General features: G+C 42.6%; 1 protein-coding gene across 1 annotated transcript in view; it reads right to left on the bottom strand.

Annotated features, from left to right (window-relative positions):
- Window positions 1–8,259: 8,259 nt before the first annotated feature.
- The window catches only part of NMS (neuromedin S), a 29,471-nt gene continuing 20,487 nt past the window's right edge, over window positions 8,260–17,243 (bottom strand). Inside the window, exons 4-9 of the mRNA XM_075593123.1 lie at window positions 12,734–12,793; window positions 12,611–12,637; window positions 12,464–12,530; window positions 9,352–9,368; window positions 8,849–8,890; window positions 8,260–8,298 (exon numbers count right to left, since the gene is read on the bottom strand). Coding sequence (XP_075449238.1) covers window positions 8,260–8,298; window positions 8,849–8,890; window positions 9,352–9,368; window positions 12,464–12,530; window positions 12,611–12,637; window positions 12,734–12,793 — 252 coding nt within the window. The remainder of the gene's footprint in view (window positions 8,299–8,848; window positions 8,891–9,351; window positions 9,369–12,463; window positions 12,531–12,610; window positions 12,638–12,733; window positions 12,794–17,243) is intronic.

The raw sequence follows: 17,243 nt of genomic DNA, 5'->3' as shown, positions 1-17,243 counted from the left end.
TTCTGTGCTAACACTATTAACATTCTTTTTAGGGATTACGCGAAGTTGAACTCGGTGGACGATGTTGACGCCCTTTCTCCTTTTTTGGGGGGCACACAGAAGCATTCTTTGTTTTGTACATACCATTTACATCTATAGGTCTAGTCCATTTCTGTGCCCCCAAAAAAGGAATAATCATATTTTTGAAGCTGATGGCACAGATTTAGGAATGTCATGTTAGTACATAAATGCACAGAAACGTAATGTAAAATTAAGTTTACGTGTGCCAATTTTGCACACAACAAAAGGCAATTTCCGATGCTTACTACATAGGCCTCATAGTTTTGACAAGCACCACCTTTAGGTTGTATTTCCATGATGGGGAAGAGTTCCTTTGATTTGTTCATTAGGGAAGCTGAGCAAGTTGCTTTGATATTGATAGATACTGACTCATAACAACACCTTAAGGATTTCATTAGGTCTGTATTTTTATCCATCTATTCTTCTAATTGGTTACTCCAGGAAACAAACTGCAATTCATCATGCATCTGCAGTCGTGTTCGGCGTATCCATTGTACGGGCAGACATGATAAAAACTGCCCAAGGGAGTTGGTATAAAAGTGATATACAAAACAACTACTTCCTCAATGATGTATGTTCCTTAAAAATATAATCTTTTTATTATTCTGCACATAAATGCTGGGTAATTTGTGTTAGGACATAGGAATAATTGGCAACACTCCACCTCACTCACACGGGTAAGATTTATTGACTTCATAAAACAACTTGGTTGAGATCTTTAATGGCTGAAGAAATTATATAACAAAGTAGCTTAATGTGTCTTTCTAGTGTGAGCTGTTATTAACCTAATATACTCATGTGCCATTCTGTCCTGTAGCATTTGTACACAGTGACTAATTGTGTGGGCTTTTCTAACCTCCGTTAAAGCCGCAGTGCTGGAGACACCTTTTTTTACAATAGGATTGAAGCAAACGTTCGTTAGAGCTGAACCAGGTTAATTTCAGCTCGGGGGACCCCCGGCTTCCCGAGATACTTACCTCGGAAGGGGGTGCTGGTAGCAGCCCAGACGGTGCTATCAATACGGAGGCTTTAAATGTCCCACGTCCTGCAGACCAATAGGAAGCCTTGACATCACCCTCTTTGGCTTCCTATTGGCCCACGTGACGCATCGCATTTAAACTGGGCAGAGATACCAGCACCCCTTCCGAGTTAAGTGCATTGGGAAGCGGTGGTCCCCGGAGCTGAAATCAACGTAGTTCAGCTCCAGAGACCCCCCTGCTTCATACCTATTTTTTTTTAAAAGGTGTCGCCAGGAGTGATGCTCTAAGAACAAGTTCCTGTGTTAGGATTTTTCTCTACTTGCTGAACACTTCACAACCGTTTTAATTGAGAACTTCTCTTGCATTTTTGGTCCCCATTCAATATGCTGTGTACGCATCTTCCTCTTACTTAGGAGGAGTTGAGCACCATTTATTTGAGCATGTCAAGGCTAAGACAGCTGCACGGCATATTGAATATATCTTAGTTTTGTAGAACTATGGATTGTGGGGCTTATTCTAGTAGCTCCGTAGTTGTAAGTTGCCATGTTCGGAAGACGCGGAACGAAATGTGAGAAGAAAACAGTATTCTCTATTGCAAATCACTTTTCTAAACCGCTTAAACCGACAATCTGCACCGTTTAACAGCTAATCCGCCCGGTTTCTACTTGCTTCAGAAGCGGAATGACCAGCGGTGGTGCTAACTCCATCCCCAGTCTGATATATGGGGTGTGCTTTCTTAGCCAAATCCATAGTTCAGACTCGGGGTGCAACTTACAATACCAATCTCTCCACTCTTTAGGTGGATATTTAAAAAAAATGCGAGTTTTTAGAGGCGGTTTGCATAACGTAGCTACGAGAATAGCAGTTGTTGGCGAAAAATGTGTTTGAAGCTTTTTTGACAAACCAATCGGATTGTCATCAAGAGAGAAACCGCTTCCAAAAAAGCCTTTTAGACGCAGTTTGTAATTGCTAGAATAGCAAAGCATGCCTATCCACTTTAGAAGTGGTTTGTCACATTTCAGAGCTTCTAGAATAGGCCCCTATGTTTATATAGTTTATAGCACAATTATAGCAAAGAAACAGGGCAGAAATATTATCATTTACTCTGCAGTATCATTTCTCTTTGATTTCTTTTAGAATTGTAATATTTCTCCACTTCCTGTAAGCAAAAAGGGAAAACCGGCGCCTTACAAGTCCAATGGAATGAATATGGAAGTCCAATCGATGAGAGATATTGTCCCAATATTTGACCTTTCAGATCATGAAATACCAGGTGGTCTGATATGACTCCTGCCGTGCGTTCGTGTAATACTGTATGTGGAAAAAACACAAACAGAATTATAGTGCAGTATGCCAATATGTCACTTAAAGACTGACATATGAGCCCATGACAAACACAACATACAGGACAAGACACTAATGACAAACAAGACTAACAATACAAACACTAGCAAGGCTAATATGAATAAAAGCTAATTTAATAAATTAAAACAACATAAATTAAGATTTTCGGATGACTGAGAGATCGCAAGGTCCGGATGTAGTAAAATCAGGACCCTACTCACAAGATTTCAGATGCAAGAAGGCAATATCTCTCATCGATTGGACTTCCATATTCATTCCATAGGACTTGTAAGGCGCCGGTTTTGCCTTTTTGCTTACATCTGTCATCTGATTTGTACAAATCAGTATTTTACCAGGCAGCCTAGCCCACTAATTAAGGGGTATTCATAATAAGGTTTATTATTTGCATCTTTTAGCGCTGATTTTACACCGTCTTTTTTTCATTTCTCCACTTCCTAGAACATGTTTTGCTGGGGATCTATTGTTCACCTCAGCTTTGTATTGCCCGTTCTTCTGGTAAATTCTTAGTGGCACTGGACCCAAACAAATCTGAAATATTTGTTTATTTTCCCCAGTAAAACCTGACAGAAACCACTCCTGTCTTCTGTACGGTTTGTGCTGAGGTCACTTCTAAATTTGATTAGGTTGATTGACCTACAGTACTTTTAATTAAAAAGTTTGGTACCTGTCAGTACTAATATATAATTAAGTTATACAGTGTATGTATATTCCAAGCTAAAATAAAAAAAAAATTGAAAAAATAAAATCATATGCATGACCTACAGTAAGAAATACATGTTTTACCGAGTATATAAAAGTATATAAAATTTGCAATTCAAAAACATGAAGTATTCATGGACAACTAAAGACACTATAAAAACGTATGGGAGATGCATCTGGTATGAAGCTGAGCAGCATCATATCATGTGGTTATGCACAATAACCACTTTATACATGAAATCACAATATTTGTACACCCCAAAATAATGTAAATTGAAAAAAAAAAAAAATCCCATTTCACTAATTGTAATAGTTTTATTGGCCTTGCATTCAGGTACTGTAGATCGGAATACTCTTTCTGTGTGCACATTCTTGAATGTCAAAGTCCGGTTTGATGGGGCAATACAATAGAATCGGTTCTTGTTGCTCACCGGTGCTTGAATAGAACAATGCCTGTAACAATTGTTCTGTTATCTCATTCTAGAGAAATTATGATTGAAGATAAATTAAATTGCAGACACTCCTTTCGATTTTGCCACCGAGAAAAAATAAAATAAAAGAAGAATGTATATTCAGAGGTTTCAATAAGATTTATAAGGGGGGGGAAATAAGAGTCTAAAAGCTACATCAACATTAAGCAGCTGTGAGACTGAGGTTTTTATCCACCAGGTCTAGATTAATGTAGCATTTTACTACTTATTTCACCATGGGAACTGCAATGTTGCAACATATCATTAGACTCTTGCACTTGGGCATTTTAATGTTGAGATCATTAATGTATAAATGTTTTAATTAAATCTGTGCCACGGGGAGCAAGACACCACTTGTGATTAGTGATTCTTAATAGTTATTATGTCTCCCCTGTTAGATTTTTTTTTATTGTTGGGAGAATTATTCAAGCTAATTTGTTCAACGCTGTGCTTCTCTGAGGATGTATCAGGGCACAATGTGAAATATGTGGTATTGAGGTGTGTTTATTATTTGGTGAGCCCAGAGAAGCACTGGCAGCTTTATGTATGGAATTGTTTGTGAGTGTATCCATGTGTTTTTATTTAACTTAAAAAATAGAAGCTATTGATTCAGAAATTGAGGCTGGATGGACGGACTCTTTGGAATACACAAGTTTCCAGGAACTAATGAGCATCAAACGTAAGTGATATACAAACTGTAATGTTAATGGTGCTTCTTGGATACACAAATCACTGCAACTGAGAATTCAACATGCAGTTTGTTAGTGGAAATCAGTTTCAACATGTGCAGTGTTGTCCAATTAAAGCAAATATTTATTTTATGATACAATACCTTTGCGTGTGAGTTATTGATTAAATGCACCCGAAACTTGTTTGGTTTATCTCCTTTAATATTACAATGTTTCTGTGGAACAATCTTAACAAAGCAATATATTTCATTTTGCTCGATGGCTATCCACAATTATTTTATCTTACACTTTAAAAAGACAAAGTGCCTGCAATGTTATCATATGCAACAGGTTCTTTTGCTCATGGAGAGCACTGGCATAGTGTTCAGATGTGTCCATTCGATCACTTTTAATAAGGTATAAATAAGATTTTGGAAATATGGTGTTCAGTCCGTGCAGTACATCTTCAATGAGCTCTGCAAAAGAAAGAATATTTGAAAGCAGCAATATTTTATGAGTACATTAGATTTATGGCGTGACAAGGGACATTTTCAAAGAAATTGAAGAGACATACAGTACACAGGGTCTTTAACCAAACGTAATATGATGAGCTTAAAGCTTCATACAATTGTAAGCATGACAGTATGCAACAGTAAGATTGCTGTCCAAACTAAGGGCTAAGGCGTAGATGCACTAAACTCCATTAAGGTACTCAGCATGATGTTAACCTAACTTAATGTCATGTTAAAGAGTAACACTGTATCCACAAAGGACAATAACATAACGTTAAATTATATATATAGCATGTTCTTGTAGAGTGCTGCTAGTTTTAAGTAGCGCTTTACACAGACATTTTGCAGACACAGGTCCCACATGTTTTTGGTGCCTGAGCAAAAGCGTGTCCAATGTGCCCCTTTTAACTTGCAAAAAAAAATGCAATGTTCCACCAAGTTTTTGGAATCCAGGCCCTGAAATAGGTCTTTTGTAAAAGAGCAAGAGATGCTAATTTGAATGCACTTTGCACATTCAAGTTAACTTGTTTGCATATTCAAATTAGATTATTTCTCAGGGAATGTCAGGTGTGTATATACAGCTCAACCCCTTATAACGCTGTGCTTGGGGTCCAAATAATCATACCGCGTTATAAACGTATCGCGTTAGAAATAATGTACAATTGTATGCATTGTACAATAAAGTATTTAAGATACCAACAATCGTGTTGTAAAGTATTCATAAATATGAAAATTGGGAGCCACGCTTGCATCGCTTTATAAGCGGATTTGCGTTGTAACGGTTCGCGTTATAACGGGGTTGAGCTGTATAGATATATATATGTATATATATATATACAGTGCTCGACAAACCCAGTTGCCCACTCGCCAGGCGCTAACGGAAATTGGCCAGTTACTTTTTTCCCCTGCTCTTTGCAAAAAAAAAAAATCCCCCGGCTGATTGGTCAATTGGGCGTGACGTGGAATGGAGCCCTTCCTTCTCTGCAGGGGTAAGTAATGGCTGCTGCTGCTCCTGCTCCTCGCGCGATGTCCCCGTCTCTTGCCTCTTGTCCACTCAATAGGCTGCCCGCGCTCCCCCCCCGGTCTCGCTTCCCCCCGGTCGCCGTGACTGCTCGCACGGGGCAGGAGATGGCAGCAGGGGTGTTCTCACGGTCTCCGCTTCCCCCCAGTCCCCCGGTCCCTGTGACTGCTCGCACGGGGCGGGAGATGGCAGCGGAGGTGTTCCCCCCTGGTCTCCGCTTCCCCTCCGGTCCCTACCTCCCACCCGGTCCCTGTGACTGCACGAGTGGGGCGGGAGATGGCAGCGGGGGGTGTTTCCCCCCGGTCTCCGCTTCCCCTCTGATCCCCGCTTCCCCCGGTAACCGTGACTGCTCGCGCGGGGAGTGAGATGGCGGTGGGGGTGTTTCCTCCGGTCTCCATTTCCCCTCCGGTCCCCGCTTCCCCTGGTCCCCGTGATTGCTCGCCCGGGGTGGGAGATGGCAGCGAGGGTGTTCCCCCCGGCAAAAACGGAGCTGGGGGGCAAAAACGGAGCTGGGGGGGGCAAAAATGGAGCTGGGGGGCACAAATGGAGCTGGGGGGCAAAAATGGGGTGGGGGGGCAAAAACGGAGCAGGGAGGGGGCAAAAACGTAGGTGGGGGGACAAAAATGGAGCTGGGAGGCAAAAACAGCTGGGGGTGCAAAAACGGAGCTGGGGGGCAAAACGGAGCTGGGGAGGGGCAGAAACGGAGTTGGGGAGGGGCAGAAACAGAGTTGGGGAGGGGCAGAAACGGAGTTGGGGAGGGGCAGAAATAGAGTTGGGGGGCAAAAACTTAGCTGGAGGGGCAAAAATGGAGCTCTGGGCGGGGCAAAAATGGAGCTGGGGGGGCAGCAAAAACTCACACTTCTCAGTTAAGGCCCCCCTAGCAGCAACAGCCGCCACCACCACCGCCACCACCACCACCACCACCACCAGGGAGCATTTCATCACCTCAGGCAGAAGCAGCGTGCCTGGGGGTTGGGGAGCCCTGGGTTAGAGCGCACCGGCCAATGAGAGCCATGGGGGGGCTGGGCACATGGGGGGGCGAGACACACCGGCCAATGAGAGCCGTGGGAGGGCGGATGGACCGACGGACCAATCAAATTGTCTACAGGGACTCACAAACAACACTCTGAGTTTTATATATATACAGTTAGGTCCGGAAATAATTGGACACTGATGTTATTTCGGCTGTGTACCAAAATAAATTCAAGGTACAGTTAAATAATGAATATGGTCTTAAAGTGCAGTCTATCAGCTTTAATTTGAGGGTATTCACATCCAAATTGGAGGAAGGGTTTAGGAATTACATCTCTTTATCAAAGCCTTGATAAAGTGCTCTGTGTAGCACGAAACATGTTGGTAGGGTAATGCCTTGCCCTTTTCCCCTCCATGACTATTAAATTTTTTATGGATAATGCACTTTCCTTCTAATTTCTTGTTCGGATGATTCCGGTTGTGCTCTGCCATTTCTCTCTCTTATCTGCAGTTCTGGAAAAGCATTCTTTGAACAGATGAAACTAAGATCAACCTGTACAGAATGATGGGAAGAAAAAAGTATGGAGAAGGCTTGGAACGGCTCATGATCCGAAGCATACCACATCATCTGTAAAACACGGTGGAGGCAGTGTGATGGCATGGGCATGCATGGCTTACAATGGCACTGGGTCACTAGTGTTTATTGATGATGTGACAGAAGACAGAAGCAGCTGGATGAATTCTGAAGTGTATAGGAATATAGTGTCTGCTCAGATTCAACCAAATTCAGCGAAGTTGATTGGACGGTGCTTCACTTTACAGATGGAACATACTGGGAAAGCAACCCAAGAGTTTTTTAAGGCAAAGAAGTGGAATATTCTGCAATGGCCAAGTCAATCACCTGATCTCAACCCGATCGAGCATGCATTTCACTTGCTGAAGACAAAACTTAAGGCAGAAAGAACCACGAAAAAACAACAACTGAAGACAGCTGCAGTAAAGGCCTGGCAAAGCATCACAAAGGAGGAAACCCAGCATTTGGTGATGTCCATGCGTTCCAGACTTCAAGCAGTCATTGCCTGCAAAGGATTCTCGACAAAGTATTAAAAATGAACATTTTATTTATGATTGTGTTCATTTGTCCAATTACATTTGAGCCCCTGAAATAAGGGGACTGTGTATGGAAATGGTTGCAATTCCTAAACGTTTCATACAATATTTTTGTTCAACCCCTTGAATTAAAGCTGAAAGTCTGCACTTCTATTGCATCTCGGTTGTTTAATTTCAAATCCATTGTGGTGGCGTACAGAGCCAAAATTATGAAAATTGTGTCAGTGTCCAATTATTTCCGGACCTAACTGTATATATATATATATATATATATATATATATATATATATAGATGAATTTTGAACCGTGACATGAATGTTTTATATCTGTTTGCACTGTTGAATATGTTGGTACAAAATGTGTACATTTACACAAGCAGGTATACCTTTCTTTCTGGATATATTATTGCTCGTCTATGGAAACCTTTCTCCCGTTTCTAGGCTGTTGAAAAATAAAGATATATAATAAATGCACTCTGGATTAAGAGTTTCTAGGCTGTGGTACAATTCTACATTAGGTCTTTACCCCTTTGGAAATCAAGGTTTGTCCCTTTTCAAAGTGAGTCAAAGTCATTTTTAAAAATGACGTACAGTATAGTGTCATCAGAATAAACTGAGAGAACATGCAGGTTTGGGGGATTTCTTCCAAAAATATATATATATATATATTATATTTCCTTTGCTTGAAGATAATTATTGATTAGAAAAAGATTTGTAAGCAAATGTTAAATTGTAGTTTGCTACACAACAATAAGACAGTGTGGGGCGTGTCACTAGATTACATAGATCAAATACAGTCGTTTCCACTATTTTTCACACAATTCATATTTTATCTGCTCTTTGATAATGTGCATAGTGTATTTACACATGAAGCTGGAAATTACATATGGTGCATAAAATGTTTGTTAAAGCAAAAAGGATTTCTCCGTTATTAGGGGAAAAGAGTACAAAACACATGCATGTAATGTATACATAAAAAAAACATAGGATACCCTGAAAAGGAAAAAAGGTCTTCCCATAGTACCAGAGCTATCCTGGAAAAAGAAGAAAACAGCATGAAATCATCACTTCATATGTGTTTACATTACCCAAACGTCTGTATCGTTTCACCAATGTATTTATTATTATGTAGGGTGTAGGTGCTTGGAAAATACACTATGAAGCCTGTGTCAAATATGAATACTGGATGTTTTGCCTCTACATTGATGACAAGATTGTCTTTTGAAGCAATCCTCTATTAGGTGAAATGCGTCAAGGTATGCTCCAACGCTGTGCCACTTGTTTCATTGACTGATTCAGCGAGTGGGTACAGTATCTGGAGCGAAAAGAGTTGTCCGGAGAAGCTAATGTAGGCCCATACCATAATAGGAATTAGTAATCCTGGTGTCTTTTGCTATTATTGTTCAAATATTTAGCCCGTGTGAATAAAACTTGGCATGCCTGAGCTGTTGGATACCTTTGTGATTGGCAAACAAATGACTTGCAGATAGAGCACTTTTTTACTCAAGAGCTCTGCATGATCTTGACACACAGTACAGCCCCCACCGTGCTGTGCGGCTGAGTACTTGCAGTAATTAGCAGAACTTTGTATCTTGTCCAAGTTTAGAAAAACACAAATAACCCCTACTTTATTGACGTAGAGTAAAATGATAAAATGTACAGTTCTTATGGAAAAGTGCTGCCTCACTGGTTATGTTTAATGATTGATCTCACAAAATTGAGTAGAGACCATGGACAAAGAGGAGTTATTTAATATCTCGTGTATTTAAAAAGTCCACCGATTTTGTCTTTTAAAAACTTTACTTATCTACCTTGAAGGATCAATTCCAACTATTTGCCGGGATTTTTTCACTTCCCTTTGGGGGTTTTTAACGGGTGGGAACCAGGGCCGCCAACAGAAATCGTGGGGCCCAGGACAAACATTTTAAACAGCCCCCCCCCGTGTCTGCGGTATTGTGAGCTGCCCCCCCATTTCACACCTCACAAGCTCCTTCTCTTTCTCCCCCCTCTTCCCATGTATTTCTCTCCCTTCCGTCTCACCCCCTCTCACTCTCCCGCCTCGCATGTATTTCTCTCCCCTGCATCTCACTCTTACTCCCTCTTTTCCTCACCCCCTCTCTCCTCTCCCCCGTCAATTACCCCACGCTCACTCATTCCCTCCCCCCTCACACAATTCTCTCCACAAGATATATACCAAAAAACTTCCCACCCCCAAATACATACACAACAAATCCCCACCCCCCAAATATATACAACCACCCCCCCAAATGATACAAAAAACCACCCCCCAATACATATAAAAAAATACATTTAACCCGCCATACATACATATACACACACATATATAATAATAACATAACATCCCCAATACATATAAAAAATACCCCAACCCATATAAAAATACACCAAAGCCCCCCAATAAATATAGCAATTCCCCCAAGCCCCCCAATACATAAACAAATTCCCCCTAGCTCCCCCATACATATACAAATTCCCCCAAGCCCCCAATACATATACAAATTCCCCCACTCCCCCCAATACATATACAAATTCCCGCAAGCACTCCCATACATATACAAATTCCCCCAAGCCCCCCCATACATATACAAATTCCCCCAAGCCCCCCCATACATATACAAATTCCCCCAAGCCCCCCAATACATATACAAATTCCCGCAAGCACCCCAATACATATAAAAATACCCCCAAACCCCCAATAAATATAAGAATTCCCCCAAGCCCCCAATACATATAAAAATACCCCAAGCCCCCAATACATATAAAAAAGACCCCCAACCCCAAATACATATTAAAAAAGACCCCCACCCCAATACATATTAAAAAGACCTCCACCTTCCCAATACATAATTTTAAAAAGCCCACCCCCAATACATACAAAAGAAAGACTCCCACTCCCCAAATACATATTAAAAAGACCCCCACAATACATATAAAAAAAGACTTACTTGTGGATGATCCAGCCGGGTCCCGTGAATGTGGGGGCCCGGCGGCCAGCACTGCAAGTAGTCTTCGACCTCTGGCCAGGCCCGGCTGCCGGTGATCTCGCGTCTGGACCCCGCCTCTCCCCTCAGCAGCAGCCTTCATGCCTCTATCCCTCTGTCCCACGCTGAGCTTCTCATGCCGTCACGCACCGGAAGCAGAGAGCGCTGATGGCAGAGCTCGTCCGGCGTGCTGACATCAGAGAGGCCCGTCGGCGTGGAACAGAGGGATAGAATCATGTAGGCTACTGCTAAGGGAGAGCCGGGGCCCAGCCACGAGAGGACAGGCAGACGGGCTTGGCCAGAGGTCGGGCCCAACATGCAGTGCCGGCCGCCCCCCACAACTCACCGGGCCCGGGACGCTAACCCCGGCAGACCCACTCTGTTGGCGGCCCTGGTGGGAACTGTGGATTTCCCTGAGCTAAACATCTATATTTTCAGCTCTGAGGATCCCTTGGTTCCTGAGATACTTACCGATGAAGTTACCTCTTTTAATTCTCCCTTAGAGGAAACAAAATGGCTGCCAAATTGCAGTCCAATAGAAAGCAGCAACATCATCGGGAACTTCACCAGTATGTATCTTGAGAACTGGGGAGGGGGGAGGGAGGAGGTGCTCTCTGAGCCAAAAATAGCATGTTTCAGCTGTAGAGGATTTTGCGGTTCTAATCCTATAACAAACAATGGAGGTTCGTTTGGGTGGATTGCTCTTTTATATACATTGTGTAGCATGATAATATACAACAAATGTAGTATTTTAAAAGTATTCTTGTGGGGGGAGGGGGGGAGAAAGGTTTTATGAGGTCGGATAATCCAAAGAAGAACCTTCAGGTGAAACATTTTTGCATTTGAAGTCAGTATAAGCTGTACCACAGCATTGAATTACTTCAGAGGTTTAGAATGTTGCTATCTTGCTGTATATTCAGCTATTCTAACAAGCAATGCGGATACATTTTCCAAACTAATGAACGTAATGTTAAAAACAACTTTTTCGTTTCATGTGTATACTTTTCTTAACAGATTTAGGCCCATATTTACAAAGTGGTGCTATGCCATAATACCCCTTCTGGTGCTGAAATACACTTTAAAGCCCATTTATATCGTAGGGTCAAAAGGTGTCCTGAAAAATAGAAGGCATCTTTGTAAACATGGGCTTTATTGACTATTATTACTTTATATGCCACTCTAATAGAAGATAGACTATCCAGAAACATTTCTATATACTGTAACGTTAATCCCACATTGGTATTTATTTCAGCCATCACGTACAACAGGACAGATCTTCAAAACAACCAGACAGAATTATGTGTAAACCAATGCAAGTACACATGTTTATTCTGAAACTGTGAATAGTGTGTAGCTCTTTGTGATTGTATTTGTCTTGTATGTACTGTATACTAACACTCTCATGAAGAATTGGGGGAATATGATATGCATGTCTTAACAGCATATTTTATCAGTACTGCACCAATTGCCAAATAGTTCCACTATGTCTTGTTGCACATTTGAGATACAAAATCATCAGATATCACAGAAAGCACTATGCAAAGACATATAGTAAATGTGGTACTTTGCTTCTACTATATGTATGGACTTAAGGATTATTACTACTGTATGTTAAAATACTAACCCCAGTTTTTAGTGTAGGATCTTGAGCTCTGGAGTAGTGAAATAAAAACTGTGGGAAGAAAAATAAGTTATATTTTTAAGTTTAAACTATTGGATGCAGTAAAATGTTACTGTTAGTGAGATACTTACTCTTTTGTATACGTCCTGGCTCTTCTCCTAGTAAAAATAATCATGCAGTTAGGGTACACAGAGTTTATTAACAATAATCAAGCTATTTACAGATTTACAGACAAATGAAAGCATTTTCCTTACCTCATTAACGTTCATTCTATTATAGATGGAGCTGCAAAGGTCCATGACAAAGTTGGAAATCTATAAGACACATACAGTCCTTTCTTGTTATGTCTTGTAAGTTTTCCGTGTTTTTCCAAATGCGAATATTTTTAGAATAATTAATAAAAAGAAGTTGCCGTTTTGAAGGTTTTTACAATTCACGGCAGTACTACGGCTTCGCTACCATAATGCAGTTTCTGTATCTGGAACATCAGTTGGCAGGAACCATGGGGGTTATGTATCAAAGGCTGCTGAAAACTAGGAAATAAAATGCAAACACAGCGCCACGTTTATCAAAGAAACAAAACACAAAATGTTCAATGGAACTTTAAAAAAAAATTGGGGGTGTTATTTGATATTGTTTTTGCACCTCTTTGTCTGCCAGGGGACTTTGGGGACTATGTACTTAGAGTTGCAAATTGCATTTTTACATTTGAATTGATGTGAAAAACAAAACAAAAAGTATATTTTGTGTGTCTATGTATTAACCTTCTTTTTTGTCGAAAGTATGCAACATAGCCTGTTTTTTTTAGAAGCGTTTTAATTCTGGCTTTGCAAATCCAAGTGGTAAAAATTAGTCAAACACACAATTCTATTGGTTCCATGAACTCAACAAGGCGAAACTAGCGAGATAGCCTCCATAGATGAGGAATTGCATCATTACAAGCCACACGGCATATTTCAGCTCCGCTGAGCATGCACTTACTTAATTTATATGCCTAATTAATTATTCAATCGAAATGCTGGCCCTTCTACAGTACTGGCTAACTCCTGATGTGCATTGCTGAAAACATTCTAACCCCTATATAATAATTATTACACACAAATACATTCATACGACCTAATACCTGGGCTCATAAAATGCCAGATTGTCTCATTAAATGGCCCAAATAGATGCCTATTTTATGAGCCTAATTTTTATTTCAAAAATATGAATACTCTGGACCAGGTAGGCTTCATCCCTACCAGACAAGCAATAGATAATCCAAAGAGAGCGAGAACTATAGAATATTCCAAAACGACAAAATACCAATAATGCTCCTAGCACTTGATGCTGAAAAACTGTTTGATAGAATTGATTGGAACTATATGAAAGCCACACTGAAAAAAATTACCTAGGAGAAAAATTCATCAAGGCAATAGTGTAATTGTACACAACCCCAACATCAAGAGTGGTCTGCCTTGCAACTGCTTCAGATATGATCCATATAAAATGGGGTACAAAAAAAGATTTTCCCTTATCATTCCTCTTATTTGTGTAGCTGAGGCCCCGTACGGTGCCCCCTAACCGGCTCTGCGCGTTCGAGCAGGCGTGGCGGTGGCCATTTTGTTTTGGCACACGTGCAGTTGCGCCCGTAGCGTCGTCCATCTCAGGAGAGGGTAAAAAGACTACAAGTCCCAGAAGGCTTTGCGGCAAAGGGTGCGGGCAGCCGTTTTTGAACAGAGAATTGCTCCGCGGAATTCTAGAGGCAGCAAAGAGGACAGATGCATCTAGGGAGCTAGTAAACCCCTGGACGAGGCCAGAATTTTGCTCCAAGGCCCCAATCACTGTTTGAGCACAGTATTGAGGGAAGGCCCTAGATAAGGACTCTTCCCCCTATAGACCCACAACCAGCGTCACCGTGCCGTCGGACAGACGCCCACGCTGCTGTACGTGAACATCAACTATAAGGCGTGAGGGGAATTTTGCAGACTCCGCATCGTGGGACCACGGATGCGGCTCTGCTAATTCCCTGGTCGTAGCCAGGAAGGTACCCACTGTGCACCACCACACCTCAGGGAGGGTAGCGCTACCTACACACACTTTGGGGTGGGAATTGTTCTGCGGACATCAGGGTTTCAGGTGCCATGGGCACCTTCAGTACTTTGGGGGAACCATCATTGTGTGATGTCTTTATTATTGTTATGAAGTGTGTTTAATTGCATTATTGTGTTATTACTGTTAGTAAAGCGTGTTATATATACATTGGTTGTATTATTGTCGTACTGTTTCCTATGGGTGGTTAATCCCGCTTACGCTGTGATCCTTTATAGGTGGATGCGCTGCAACAAGAGAGAGCTCACCCTAGGTTCCCGAAGCGGAGGCTTAGGCCTCCTGTGAGCATACAGGTATCAGCAGCATGTGTAATCGCCCGCGGTTTCACATAGGCATAGGGAAAGGGGGAAACATTTGCAATGGCAATCGAGCCACTAGCAGCACAAATTAGAGCCAACAAAGCTATAAGTGGGATAACGATAGCACAACAGCTATACAAACTATCCCTTTTGGCAGACGTCATCCTTCTTACAATTTTAAAGACCCTGATCTGTAAGGAATCTACTCCTGGCTTTGACTATAGCCTTGCAGACCTCTGCAGTTGCAAAAGCTCCCTCTGGCAATCAATGGCACATGTGCTGCCTCTCATTGCAGTTCCTGCCCTGTGCTCCATCATTGGAGGAATACTCACACACCCTTCCCCTGTGATTGGATCTCCGCCCTTTATATGTTGGGCTTTGGCTCTGAATCAGAGCCGAGCATAATTCCTTCCCTGGACGTTACTGTCTCTGCCACAAGCCACCCTGGCTTGTCTCCTGGTGTACTAAACTCTCTAGTTCTCATCCCTAGTTCCTAAGTTCCTGAAGCCTGCTGCTAGTTCCATGCAGAGGCCCGTTCCTGACTCCTGTGCTGAAGCATTGTTTCTGGAGGCCTGCTGCTAGTTTCATGCAGAGGCCTGTTCCTGACTCCTGTGCTGAAGCGTTGTTTAGCCAGCACTGGTACCTGCTGCATTCTCCCCTAGAAGAGGTTTCCCTTCGTTTCCTGAGGCCTGCTGCTACTCTCCATGCAGAGGCCTGCTTTGGACTTCTGTGCTGAACTGTTGGTTTCCCCGACGCTGCCCCGCGGTGTACTTCGGCCAGTCTGCTGTCTCCCCCTGCTGAGACCGGCGTCATGGGCCGAGGCCGCTCCTCGCGCAGAGGCCACTCCCGCGCTCACGCTCCTAAGCTGAAGCGGGGAACTCCTGACTACCTGTTGCCGAACTCCTGCTTGAATAACGATGATGCTGCCTTCTCCAATCCTGACCCTGCTATGTACGACTACGAACTGCGCACTCCGGATCAGTCTGCGCGGACTAAGGTCAGTGGTTATATAACCCCACCTCAGCCCCGCGGTCCGGTCCCGGTTTGTGGCGAGCACAATCGTAACATGATCTTTCTATCCAATCTGGCTGAGGAACTAAGCATGTTTAAAACAATATTTTAAAAGGGATTTAAAATAAAACACAAATCAGAGGCACTAAATATTAACCTTCTTTACATACAGTTACATTAATAACAATAAACTTTTCCCCTGTCTCTCTCCCCCCTCACACTCTCCCCTTACGCTCCCTCTCAGCCTCACACGCACACACACACACACTCTCCCCTTCACACACACACACACACACACACACACACACACACACACACACACACACACACACACACACACACACACACACACACACACACACACACACACACACACACTCAGGGCCACAGACTGATTTCCCGTGGGGCCCAGGACTAGAATTACGACCAGCCCCCCCCCCCCGATGTCAGTGGTCTTGCGATCCCCACCATTTCACAACTCACAAACCCCCTCTATTTCCCTCACTCTTCCCATGTTTTTTTCTCCCCTCCGTCTCACCTCTCCCACTCAATCCTTCCCCCCCGCCTCACATGTATTTCTCTCCCCTGCGTCTCACTCTTGCTCCCTCCCTTGCACCTCTCACTCTCCCCCTGTCAATTACCCCACTCTCTTAAACCCTCCTCACACTCATTCCCTCCCCTTCACACAATCCTCTGACAAAATACATACCAAAATATCCCTCCCCTCTAAATACATCCATAAAAATCCTCACCCGCAGATAAATGCAAACCAGCCACCCGCCAAAATACATATAAGAAAAAACACAATACATATAAACCCCCCACAAATCCATATAAAAAAAAACAAATCCGTATTAAAAAACCCAATCCATATATAAAAAAACATATACCCCCCCATACATATATAAAATAAAAACAATACATATACTGTAAAACCCCAATACATATACAAACAATACATATATATTTTAAAACCAATACATATAAACCACCCCACAATACATATAAAAAATAAAATACATATAAAAAAAACAATACATATACCCCTCCCCCCCCCCCCAATGCATATAAAAATAAAAACAATGCACAGAAAAAACTCCACTACATATAAACCCTTACCTTGCTGCTGGTCACAGGTGTCAGGGCTCTGGCCGGGCCCGCTGGCTGCAGAGGGCCGGTGGCTGGACAAAGCAGTTGGGCCCGACCTCTCGGGGCCGCCGGGCCCCGGCACTCCCAAAGCTGCAGGCCTTTCCCCCACTCTGTCCCATGACGAGCGTCTGACGTCAGCTCGCCAGTCATCCCTCATGCCGGCGCGCACTTAGCTTACTTCCAGTGTGCGCCGACATCAGATGTCCCGGCGCGT

Source organism: Ascaphus truei, chromosome 3, assembly GCF_040206685.1.
Source record: "Ascaphus truei isolate aAscTru1 chromosome 3, aAscTru1.hap1, whole genome shotgun sequence".
Classification (NCBI taxonomy): Eukaryota; Metazoa; Chordata; class Amphibia; order Anura; family Ascaphidae; genus Ascaphus; species Ascaphus truei.
The sequence above is the reverse complement of the archived record's forward strand: the minus strand, read 5'-3'. Positions and strand labels throughout refer to the sequence as shown.